This window comes from Chaetura pelagica, unplaced genomic scaffold (genome assembly GCF_000747805.2).
Source record: "Chaetura pelagica isolate M959 unplaced genomic scaffold, ChaPel_1.0 scaffold94, whole genome shotgun sequence".
In the NCBI taxonomy this organism is placed as follows: Eukaryota; Metazoa; Chordata; class Aves; order Apodiformes; family Apodidae; genus Chaetura; species Chaetura pelagica.
In genome coordinates, this window is record NW_009952881.1 from 96,771 (window position 1) to 109,832 (window position 13,062).

The 13,062-nt window shown below is 37.9% G+C and overlaps 1 protein-coding gene across 1 annotated transcript in view; it reads right to left on the reverse strand.

Moving 5' to 3' along the window:
• The window catches only part of GTF2H1 (general transcription factor IIH, polypeptide 1, 62kDa), a 17,605-nt gene extending 4,543 nt beyond the window's left edge, over window positions 1–13,062 (reverse strand). The window contains exons 1-9 of the mRNA XM_009995382.1: window positions 12,899–13,062; window positions 11,083–11,275; window positions 8,571–8,733; window positions 6,878–6,971; window positions 6,012–6,161; window positions 4,881–4,960; window positions 3,472–3,602; window positions 2,221–2,308; window positions 831–919 (exon numbers count right to left, since the gene is read on the reverse strand). Coding sequence (XP_009993684.1) covers window positions 831–919; window positions 2,221–2,308; window positions 3,472–3,602; window positions 4,881–4,960; window positions 6,012–6,161; window positions 6,878–6,971; window positions 8,571–8,733; window positions 11,083–11,275; window positions 12,899–13,052 — 1,142 coding nt within the window. The 5' untranslated portion in view covers window positions 13,053–13,062. The remainder of the gene's footprint in view (window positions 1–830; window positions 920–2,220; window positions 2,309–3,471; window positions 3,603–4,880; window positions 4,961–6,011; window positions 6,162–6,877; window positions 6,972–8,570; window positions 8,734–11,082; window positions 11,276–12,898) is intronic.

The following is a 13,062-nucleotide window of genomic DNA, read 5'->3' on the forward strand; positions in this document are numbered from 1 at the left end:
AGGAATGTTGGTATAACAGAGGTCAAACTCTGTGTACTGTTCAAATGTTTCTAATTGTAGATGCTTTCCAACTGTTGATGCTACTATCTAAATCTTTTATTAACAAACTAAAATACATTCCTCCATGGGAAGAGGTTGGGTTTGGGATGGTATGGCAGCGTAACAAGAGAATAGCTTCTGTTGGTGAATCTGTGAGCATCATTTTGCTAATGAAAAGCTATCTGTGCCACCTAGTTCTGGGAATTGGAATTCCAGCATTGGGATGCTGGAACTCACACCACTTTGGCAGCTAAATTAAATTTGGTGCACATTTGGAACTGTTCCCTTTCCTGTGGTATCTCTTTCTGAAGTTACAGCTATGGTTCTCAAACTCAAAATCTAGGAAACAAGATGACTATTAATAAAAAAATACTAGGCCAGTAAGCAGTCCAAACTATCCAGATTCGACTTTTTTTTTGCCCAAGAGTGGGTTTTTCTTGGAATAGTACATATTTTCACATGCAACACATACATTTTTCCACTGTAAGCTACAACAGTGTTGCACTATGAATCCAGGTCTGTTAAGACTTTCACAGACTTTAACATTGAAGCCCTTCATCAGGCTTAGAGACTTTACCTGCTGAAAAGCAAGACAGAATCAAAACACAAATTTAAATGGGAACTACTTGGAAGCTGGTTTATGCAGGAGTTCCTAATAGGTTTCTAAACTCAGCCTAAACAGACTTGAAAGTAGCACAGCAGAGATGAAATCAGCTGATTCAGGCTGTGATGAGAGACCTGCTAGACTGAACACACTGAAATAGCCATGTGTATTTATTCGCTTAACTTACCTATCAGACTTCTTTAAGTTTAGTGCAATAGTCTTAACGCTATTATTCTTTGCTAAATCTTCATATTCAATTGACTCCTGCAGTTTCACCTATAATAAGACAAAATCACACCCATTACTAATGAGGATTCAGTTTCATGCATCTAGTGCTTTTCTCCAGTTCACCGAGTTTGAGCAGAAGGGTTACTAAAACCTCAAGAAAATGAAAGTGTGGAATGGTTCGCGTCTGCCCTCCAGAGGGAGCAGTGCCCTACATTGGTTCAAGTGTGCAACTTAGAAGTCCTATCACTATGACTTTTCTGCAGATTCTGGCCAAAACTTGCAGTCCTTGCCATCTCCAAGAAGTGCTCTGCTATACATAAATCATTCTTGGTGCTCTCTCTGTCTGCCTACCTCCAGGTTAGCAGAAATAGTAATGATTTAGTGTCTCACATAAAAGACTGTAACACTACAACTGTAAGTTACCCAAGCTATTTGGTGACAGTAGAGTTGGAGTTTAGTGGCAAGAGGTAACAGCATGGGGTACCAGATTTGTAAAATGAGAAAATTACTTTTCAAGTCTCCTATTCATGCTACTCTTTCACTCCTTTTTTCATCACATTTATTCTAGTCCTGGTATGTCACTTACCCCTCAGTAAAAACTGCAGCATTCAGGGAAGTCAGTGCTGACTGTTTCAACATTTAACACAACATGTATTCTACAACCTTTTCCTCACAATTGTGAGTCCTCTTGGCATTTTCTATTTAGGCTGTCAACTCTAGCAAGAGTATTCAATTCAGTTTTGTAGCAACTGCAGTATCCTTTCCTACTCTGTGAGCAGCTATGGTTAGTTTCAAACAGGCTGTTGTCCTGTATTTCAGTGCACCAGGCATCACTGCTTTCAGTTTAACCTCAAGTCAACTTCTGACCTTAAGATGAAGAAGGCTGCAATGTGCCACTTTAATCACACCCTCTACAATACACTTGATAGGTTAGCATTAGTGAACACCAATATCCCTTTCAAATGGATGTTCTCTAGAAGTTTTCAGGTATTTGGGGGGGGGGGGAAAAGATGGGGGAAAGTAAAAATAGAACTGCACTGAACAGAAAGAACCAGAAGAATATTTCTGGGTCCAATCAGAAGCATATTGGAAAGGTTTTACTTTCACTGGGCCCTACTGAAGAGATAAACAGAACAACACCTTAGGGTGTAATTTATTTGTGTTTATTAAATACAGATGTACAAAATTTCTTACAGGCCCTCAACTTCTCATTCTACATACTTCTAAGCAAAGCTACATTAAGTATCACTTTATATGTGTCATAAAACAAGTAAGGAACCTTCAGTACTCTTCTGAGAGACAGACCTTCCAGTTCCATGTAGTTAACATTGCATCAGCTAACTTTATACCTTTTTCATTGGTGGTTGAAAGAAATCTGAATCCCTGGAGTTTCCATCCGTACTGCTGGTCTCACTGTAATGGTCATTTTGTGCTTCTCTTAAAATAGAGAAACAGCATTAAGAAGAATTCACCTCACAGGAAACTTAAGATACAAGCTAGAGACAAAGTAAATACATCTGTTTCAAAAATCTCATATGCATGTTCACATACCGTATATCAACTTTTTTCCCCTTATGTCTTCATTTCTAGAAGCTGATCTAGATAGAAGCAGCCAACTCCTCAAATAACCCTGTTTGTCAAGAGGGAAATTCAACAGCAGGAGAGGTTGCTTCTCCTCTTCAGAAATAGTAGCATGCCCACAATGCAAGTGGGGCACAGTAAAATCATGCCTAAATTAGAAACACTTTGCATACACACTAATACCAAGCAGGTATTAGCTGAGCTATAGGAGCCCAGAGACTCTATCAGAATGAGAGCTATTGTTTTGTCTCTTTCTGAGCTGAGAAACAGAAACACCTTACCCAGATGAGATTGTTTAAGATCCACTGTTCAACTTGTGCAAGACAGAAAAACATGAGGGACCACAGCTACACAGAGGAAAGTATTTAATTAAGATGTCTCACAGGTCAGGTCTAGAGGATTTGGGTAGGTAAGTGTCTATAAACCAGTTGTAAAGTCGACTTCACACCAAACACGACATTTCATGTCTCCCTTAAGAGAAATGTCTCTCAAGAAATTTCATTTGTGAAGTTTACTGTAAATATGTGTAACTAGCTGACATTTTTATGGTGAGGGGCAGGGTACAGCACTGCAGGAATCTTTCATCTGATCCACCCATGCCACACTGCTCTTTTGCTTCCTCATTTGCTTATGTCTATGTACGCCACTACAGAGAGCCCCAGCAGACCTGCTCCTGGAAGGCAAGCAGTAGGAACTGCCTGCACCAGACCTCGCCTCCACACAGCAAACAGAATACTACTTCTGCAGCCTTCACCAGGGATAGAGAGCTAAGGCAGAAACATCCTTTCCTTTTTAATCTGCTTTGTATGGTAACTCAGATAAAAATAGCATCTGTCATCTCAGACAGCTCTGAAAAACTGTTGTAAAGTAAAACAGAAACTAAAGGTATCCTCATTTCTACAGCTAAATTCTTCATTCATAAAAAATAAAAAAGGTTGGTTGAGTAATTGAAGATGATTTAATTTTGGAAATTCTTTAAAATTTGTTACAAAAAGGCTTTAAACAACATTGAAACTTACTGTTTCCTGAGGCCAGCTGCAAGGACCATGGCACTATGATGATTAAAGCGTTTTATAATGGCAGCATTGCTACTTTCTCTAGCGGATTTTGAGGCATTTGATGTAGAGGCCACAGAAGCAACACCATAGCCCTACAAAGGAAAACAACATTAGCTACCTCCTGCCCCAAAATCAGAAGGACAAGTCTCTATTTTCCATTGAGTCAGGAAGCCTGCATGCCACCTCCTCTTGTCTTTACTGAGTGGTACTGCATCATCATCTGAAGCAGTATTTCCCTACTTTACCCCCACATCACTTTTGAAAAGTCTCTATAGACTATTTCATTCTGCTAACACTTGGCAGTTTAGAGGTGTCTGAAAGAAGAAAAAAATTCTTAAATTGTTTTATAAGATCCATGAAGTAAAACCAGAATTAGCTTTAAAAAAAAAAAGTAAGGATCACCTGTACACAACAGGCACTGCAAGAGCTAGCAATTGTTTTACTGCTCTCTTTTTAACATCTTATGGGACATCAGCGGCCCACAGGCTAAATGACACCTGTCAGGAGGATGTGATATCACTAGGAATTGAGAAAACCTCAAGCCTGAAATGCTGGAAGTGTTCCCCAGTTACCAGGTGGCTGAAGAGAACCCACTTTACCTCATGCTCAGTTTCATGCTTGCAGCTCACCAGCCTCAAAAGCAAATAGGGAACTTTGTGTAGAATTTTAAACATACCTATTCCTAAACTCTTAGCCCAGTTTCAAACTGATAGCTTTGTATAACACCTACCAAAAACCCCAAAACAACACAAAAAACTAAAAAAGACTTAGAAACACAGCATCATTATTAATTACAACTCAAAAGTCTTAGTTATTAATCTAAGTTATTTCGCATTATGGTACAACATTTATAACACCTGCTTTAATTTGTACTTGGAGACAAGTAGTAGTTTAAGTTAGTCACATTTTTAGCAAAACAGTATTTCAAGCTAAACAAAGCAAACTGTGCCATGTGTCCTTAAAATTAAGCTGAATGAAACAAATAGTGTTCAAAGTGAGAAAAAACGTGAAGACCTTTTCCTGTTTTGTGCTACTCTTCTCTACATTGTCACAGCTTCTAAAAGGTAGGAAGAAGGCAGAGAGTCCACTTAGACAAAAAAGCCATCCAAATGAAATAATTTTTTTTAAAAAGGGTAGTTCTGCATTTATACCCAGCACACTAAGGCAGACATATAGGTCCACAGGCAGTCTCAATTTCTTCACACAAATACAACTGCATCAGTGTTGACTACCCAATCATTGCAGCAGCCTAATAATTGATGTGGTTTAGAATTAGCATTTGTAGTTAGTTATTTTAAGAGGAGAAAGATCCACTTTCTCCTTAACTGAATCTAAGGGGGGAAAGGAGTGTGTGTTTGACAACTACTTACTTCATCTAATGTTTTATCTTCCAAAGCTGTTAAGTCTATCAGAGGGTTTTTTACTCCTTGAGACACCATTGTTTTTAACCCTGTATGAAACAAAAAAAACCCCAAGAAAAACTGTATTTAAACAAACAGAAGTAACTGATATTACTATAATATATTTAACCTTTAAAAGAAGACAAAGGTTCTGCATGTACCCAAGTATCACTGTGACTAAAACCCTTTCAAAGGTTCTATTTAAAATAAGCAATAGACTTGGGAAGTTATTGTACAAGATCAACCTACTAATTAGCAGTTTTTATCAACTCTACACATCACTGAATACTGTTTGGTTAAAAAAAAAAAAAAAAGAAGTTGTTACATTAGTTGTAGTAGTGGAAACTAGGAAGCCTTAATTGTGTGGTTCTTCTAATTTTGGCACTGTTTTGCTGCCCTGTCTTGGGAAGAATGGTGATAGCTTTTACTTGTGAAGCGTTGTGCATTACTAAGAGAATGCTTCCATTAGCAAAATACAAATTAAGGGATGGTGTTATGTGATCTCTACTCTGTGTATTTCTGCATCACAAACTTACTTCAAAAGTTCAGTAAAAAATTAAGTCAGATAATACTTTGAGATTTCACATGAAAAAGGTTGACAGAGCAGGGATAGCAACTCCTCTGAAAAATCTCATAAACAGGATCCGTATTTGTCTACTCCTAAAGCTTGATCTGTAACAAAAGCTGTATGTGTTCTAAATTGAGTGCCTACCACAAAATCAAGCCTTACATAAACAGAATTATTCCACAGTATCTGACAGCAGAGCATCATCAGTCTAGCATGACAGCTTCTTATCAAATTGATCACAGATTTACTGTTGCACAAGCTGTAATAACGAGGATTTCTAGTGTCACTCATTTCCAAAGGCTAATTTGTTTCAATAAATGCACTCACTACCAAAGGTGCTAACAATAGCAAAGCAATAGCTAACTTGGAATGACAGTCTGCAGCAGTTCAACAAACAAGATGGCTGGTAAACCAACATGAGAAAACTTTTGCTTCAGCTTTGCTAGGTGCACTAGATGTACCTCAAGTGCTGTGCTCCATGATCTAGCTAAGACTGTAGCAGCCTACTGCAGAAACAAAGTCAAGAAGTTTACCTTTTTCATCCAATTTGGCACATTCTGCAAAGAGGTCTTTTGAGCCTGTATTGAGCCTGTCCCGGTGGAAATAATGAGACTGAAAAAATCGTGTCCAGAATTCCTTCTCGGTCATGTTATGTGGAACATTTTCTGCATATTTCATTTTTACTGTGAAAAAAAGAAAATACTAATGACAAACTGTTTGGCAAATGATAATATTTTATGTTAACATTTTCTTCCCTGCTTTCTTTCTAATGGTGCCCTCATTCATGCAGATTAAATGTAAGTGAATGCAGTAGTTAAACATGAGCAAACAGCTACTCTTCCATGCCCTGAAATGCTAGCTAGAGCTTTCCAAAAAAAAGAAAAGAAAGCACAGAACAGTGGTCTGAATACTCTAATTTGAAACGTGCACACACACAGTAAGTCTGATTTGCCCGAGTTCTAGTTATTCTCAGAATGGATCTAGTCTTTTTAATCTGGGGCCAAAATAAACCAGTGTCAGTGTTCAATACAGTCCAGGGGAATGATGGACATCAGATTCTTTTCCTCCCAAAGATGCTTTTAAGAAAAATAACAATCAATTGAAAGGCCAAATAGTGGAGTATTGTAGGAACCAAATACCTACTCACAAATTAAAAAAAAAGTCAATGTAACAAGTTAAAATGTTTTCATTTAACAAAATCAAGTTTTCATTTCTGAAGCATATTTCAACACAGCCTTCTTCCCATCCCCCAAATGAGGCAAGGAAAATCATCCAGAAGACTAAAGACATGGTCCTTCATACTTCTAGGCTCAGATTAACATTCTAGTCTTCCCACAATAAGAAAGCAAAAAACCAACTCTTGAATGCTAGTATTTGTTATGTAAAGCACTATTCTTACCTGCAGGATATGTTCGAAATATGGATTCAATGATATCTGAAGTCAAATTATACCTCAGACCATTGCAGCCATCTGTTTGAGGCCGTACATCAGCCTAAGAAAAAGCATACATGGAGGAAAAAGTCATGTAAGAATGCTTTCTGTGACTGGAGAAGGAAAAAAACTGGCATCTTGCAATCAAATTCTGCTGCACATAAAATAATCTTCTTTCTCCAATAATCCATACTGTATTTGATCATAAATAGGTATTTTTAGAATGAGAAATGGAAGAGCAGGCATTAACTACTTTATTATACTTGTCACTTAAGGGATGATTCAACAAATATACTGTAAGCTTTAGAAGATGAAAAGGAAAGGCCACTCCATTAGTCAAAAGAAGGTAAACTTAGTTAATACACCTTTGTTTCAAAGTGAAAATAGGCATGTTTACTGTATATGCCTGATCTTTTGTTATTCATTCAACAATTCAGCTGTGAAATAATTAATTAAAGATGATAATGAAGGGACAAAAAAGGATTTATGGCTCTTGCACCTTATTTCCTTACACACTAAAAGCATCTCAGTATAACTTATAAATAACATTGAATTTAGAAATCAAGGGTAAGCCTTAGCCAGAACTTGCAAGTTGATTTCTTTAGGAAGCTCTGGAGCAAGCAAGAGCTCAGCTCAACTCTCAGTGACACTGCCCTCTTCTCTTCCTTTTCCTGTACACCTAAGTTTTAAGTTTTGTGCCACCTTCTTCCTAGAGAAACACTCGTTCTGAGCAGAGCCAGATAGTTATTTTAACTTGAGCTAGGACACAAATATCTGAAGTTTTCTTCACAAATACAGAGTACACAAACAGAATTTGGGTTTTTGTTGTTTTTTTTTTAATGCTAAGGAGTAAGACTAATGGGAAATCAGAGCAATCAAGGTCATTTGGTATCTGATTCAGGTATTTCTACGGAGTAAAAAACAAGTGTTTGTGCAGCAGATTAGTCATAAAGCAGCTCCCACCCCCTTTTTCCCTCCCAAACCCTTGATGTGTACACAGTTGTAACAAGTGTGGAAATGGGATTCCAGCTGAAGAGTCATAATGTGTATTAATTTTGTTGCACAAGTAGAAACATGCCTATGTGGGAGGAATTTGAAGATTGCACCTAGATTACTTTTAGACTGCATTGTGATTACTGAAGCATTGTTTCTACAAATGGGTAACATAAGTGAAAGCTTTTGAAAGAGTGAGATAAAACTTCAGATACTTAACTTGTTCTTCAAGTAGCTGAAAGCATGATTTAAGACATTGGGGAGGTTATAAAACCTATTCTGTGGAAAGTCTTTGCAGCTTCATGTATGCATGTCAGTGCTGCAACACAATCTTTTTAACTTGCTGAGTTAATACACTGTAATCTAGTGACTGTAATTTCACCATTATTCTCCTGTTTTACAGAAAGAAAGCAGCAGTATAAATTACATCTGCCCATTGTCAATTTAAAGTTCAAATTAAGCATCTCAAATTGGCAAAATTTTGAGGATGCAGATTTATGTAAAACCTTTAATTTTTCTTTTCTCCTTTACATATGCAATAGTCTAACGTGGATGTTAAATTGAGGAACCAGGCAAGAACAACAATGAAGTATATGGGAATTAGCAGAACTTTCACTTTTCCCAATCTGTTTGCTCTAAAATCCTCTCAGTTAGATGTTCAACGTACCAGAAATGCTGCAGAGATGCCCACATCCTGCTTACTAGGTGCTGCAGAATTATCCCCTGCATTCAGGCTTAAACGGTTGGCCCAGAATTCTTCAGCACTGATTACTTGGCTCACAACAAGGTCTTTATAGAGCTGAAACAAAACAGGATCTTCTTGCAGCATTCTGGTAAAAGAATGTATTGAATAGAATTGAAACGCTGCAGAATAAATCACTAGGATTTCCATAACTACCATGAGTTTGCAAAAGGAACAGAAACCAACTTTTCTTTCAAAATGCTGTGCATTTCTTAACAAGGCCGTGTAAACAAACAACCTCAATAGCTGTATTTGTCTCAAAAGACTTAAGGAAGGACTAAAAAAATGTTTAAGGAATGGAATTAAATGCTAGAAAACAGTACTGCCTATGAAAAAGTTCATGTGAGATTAACATCTTGTCCTAAAATATGCTATGGTGCTTTTGTGTCTTTGCATGCCTAGGACTGGAGTCTCCTGAACTGCAAAAGCCCAGTGAATTTTCTTGAACTTCTGTAACAAAGTTCTTGTGGGAAAAAAAACCAACAAGAAAACAAGGTATTTCACTACCATTCAACTCTTGAAGATCTTAAAATTCAGTAGTTACAGGTCTCTACACTATAGACACTGTGCTCTGCAGTACCTCTAGACTATCTATACTCTAGTGCAAGAGTACAGATTACAAGGTATGTGTGAAATAACATACCTTAAAACACACATTACCCTGAGTTGTTTGTTCATTTATGTGTCTGTTGGTGACAGTAGGAGCTTCCTCACTTAACTGTCGCATGCAGCACAAGTGCTAATAGAAACACTCAGTGTCACTGCTTCCACCAGGGAATAATGTTTACTAAAGTTATAATCCAAATATCAAGTATCTCCCTTACTATCCCAAATGCAAAGTATGTATGCACCAGACACTTCAGTTAATTCATGTTTAAGCAGCTTTTCATACAGCCCTGCACCTAATTTGAATCCTGCTAGGCTGCTTTCAGGGAAACGTGCATGTGTGTTCACCATCAGCCAATAAGCTCAACAATGTTCATCATGTAACTCAGGATCTTGATCATTTGCAACCTAACAGAAAGGAATCTTATGAATACATAGTACAAGGTCTAAGGAAGACCACGGATACACTCCAATCTGGACTGAAAAGTCTGTAGCTGCTCTAAGGATGAAGCAGGATGAGGTGGAAGTGAAAACTTTGTGGTAGAACATCCCTATTATGTTTTAATCATCAAGGGTTTTTCCAGTTTTTCTTGTTGGTAACAAATATAGATTAGTGCCAATTCTTACAAACTAGTGCAGCAAGAAGCTGTTATTCTAATTATTTAATTAAACATGAAATTTTGGTACATACCTGATCCCCTCATATCAATAAATGGAGGATGTGCCATAGGGACTCTGGATGTAGTAACTTTCCAGAACAGGTTGAAACTTTTTTGCCTCATCTGTTGCAAATTAAGCTAATGAAGCCCCAGTACTAGACTTGGAACCTCTAATATCTAATAATCAAAGGAACAGACTATGACTGAGTATGTGCAGAGATTCTGGCTTTTCTGTAACTAGAAAAGCTCTTAATGCCACATGGCATAATACTGTAAAACTTTGTTTCAGGATACAAAGATTCAGATCCAAGACTGCTCATGTACTCAGTATTAACACTGTTAGAAATAAAGGCACATAGCATAAAGAAACTAGTATTTTAGTGACTGGTGGTCACTGCAGCACTGGAACTGGTCAATCCTGGATGTATCAGAGCTCCAGCACAAGGGGTCTTGCCCTTCTGCTGGGAAATCTGCTTGTAAAGATGTGATCTGCCCAATGAGGCAATGCTCCTACGTTTTGAAAAATCTAACTTTAACTTACCTAAGTTCAAAGCTAGAACAGTCTTTGGAAACGGAAGCTTGTAGATACAGGATTCACAGCAGATGCTAGAATGAAGTGAAACTCATCTGGGGAGAGGCAGAGAAGGGTGCTCTATGGCCACAAGGACTGGTTTAACACAAACATTTTAAAGGAACGGAAGTGTATATTAAAAGCCCTTTTGGGAAAAGGACTTAGGTCCTGACAGTCTTCTCAAAACATTTCTTAGAATAAACATCCTGTATGTGAAATAAACTATTGTATCTCAAGTTAGATGCATGAAAATACCTAGCAATTTAGTGAAGTACATAAAACATTAGGAAAGAAGAATTGAGGGGGAAGAGGTTATACAGGGAGAAAAAAATAATAAAAATTCACAAATCAAGGAAGATGAGAACTTCTGGAAAAGGAAAAAAATACTTGTTGAGCAGCTTTTCTAACTGATACATATATAGAAGAAGACTAAAGAGGCTGACTGCCAGTTGGGTGCTCTCATCTCACAGCCATGGATAACTAAACACTGGGTGGCAGCCGGGCTGGCTGCCTTTACACCTCAAGAACATGTCATGAAGAACACCAAGTGTAGTCCCAGCATGTTATGCTTCTGTAAGTCTCAAGGCTTCTTTCCCTTTACCTGTTCTTCTCCTCGAGTTCTTTATTAGCTTTCCTTTTAAACTTGGGCAACAGTTGTTGAAGAAGATCCTTCACCGCATCTCGCTCCTTCACTGCTGTGCTTTCATTGGAGAAGTGAAAGTTGGTTGTGTCTCCTGCATGCAATACTAGTTGAAGCTGAATTTTAGCTTTACCTTCTGGACTGATTTTCTGGCCTAGATTACAGAGAGAGTACTAATTAGCAACAGATATTAAGTTTATACATGAAACTCTCTTCCCTAGAGTATTTGCTTATTAGCAGTTATCCTCATCATCCAATTAAATACCATTATCCTGTGTATGAATTCCAGCCATGGAAGTGGAACAGACAGTCTTCCCCTTAAATTAGTTTGAACCCAGCATCAGTAAGACATAGACCAGTAGCCTATGGCTCAGTATCCTTCACCTACTGCTCAGGAGCTGTAATTCATCTTTGCATCCCCCACATCCTCCATAAGAAAACTGCTGCAAATTAGATTGTCATCAGCTGGACACTTTAACCTGGTAACCAACCCAGGCTACTACTGAAAGGTGACAACCTTACTCCCCTTTTCCACTTCTTCCTGCTGCCTTCTTGTACAATTATTAGCATTTGTGCAGCAAGCTGAACCAAGGAACTGATCCACTGCAAAGCAACCCCTTTTTGCTTTTCTAGCTAGACCAGTTCCCACAGCAGAAAAGAGACAAGAAAGAAGATACAGGGTGGGGTAACAGCATGTCTGTTGACAGCAAAGGTATGCTGGTTTCAAGTGGTGTAGTAAGCACATTTAGCCATTAGTGCTCCAAAGTTATCACCAATGCCTCCAAGGTGCTATTACACGCTCATGACTCATAAGGAAAACCCAAGTCCTGCTTCCTTTCTTGTAACCAGAGGGAGCAGAAGCTACAACAACTAGGTGTATGGACTGCTTTGCTATGTTTACTTCAGCATAGCACTGCAAATGGAACTAACCTGACTTTGAATCTTAGCCCTTTCTCCAGTGCAAATGGGAGACAAGAACCAAGTGTCACCACTAAATCATAATCTCTATTACAAATAAGTGTGTCCCTTTTTTTTTATTTTAGATGACAAAAAATGTAAAAGCCTATTGATGTCAATACTTAAAATATAATCTCTTTAAGTGTAAGGAAATAGCTAAATAAAACCTTCAGGAAGTTGATTATTTTTTGTGAACAGAGCTTTTAAACTTCTGATCACATTTGTATTTAAAGAAACCAGCACATTAGTTCTGATTCATCACACTTGCAGTATTTGTGTGTGACTTTACTCTGGTATTGCAACAGCAAATGCTTATTCGAATGTTACCAGTTTGGCCAAGCAAGAGAAGCTAATGCTTCTGAAGCTCTGCTGAATGAAAATAAAACGCCAAGGTTCATTTCACATGAAAACTGAAACAGTTTTAGATGCATAGTTTAGCAGATGACATGCTGGATAGTTTCTGTGTTAGACCCTGAAAATCCTATACTTTTCCAGAACCCTCCTCCCACTCTTCCCTATACAAGCATATGGCATAGATTATTTTTCTGTTCAATTTATTGCAGAAGTTTATCAAAAGTTAATAATATATGCAGTATAACAAACATCTGAAGACTACAGAAGTTCTGCAGTAGCAACCTTAATAAACCGCTGATGCTTCACCATCGTACTCATCTCTACTGCTACATAGAAAAATATAGTTAAAGCTCTTGCAACCTTCCTAACTTACCTACTAGTGTTTTATGGCAAACAGGCTGTGAGTTGTATATAAACGTTTATTGAAATACTGCTTACCAAAGCTGGAACAGATGTGTTCACTTACATTTTATGTCTGCATACATATGGCTGACTGTGAATCGGTCTTTGCCTTCAGGTGCCCATGCGATCCTTTCAGCCATAAGGTAGAGAGCTCCATCCTGCTTCTTCTGACGTACCTTCTTTACAATCAGTAACACTTCTTCCGATGACGTGGCCATTGTGGCTATA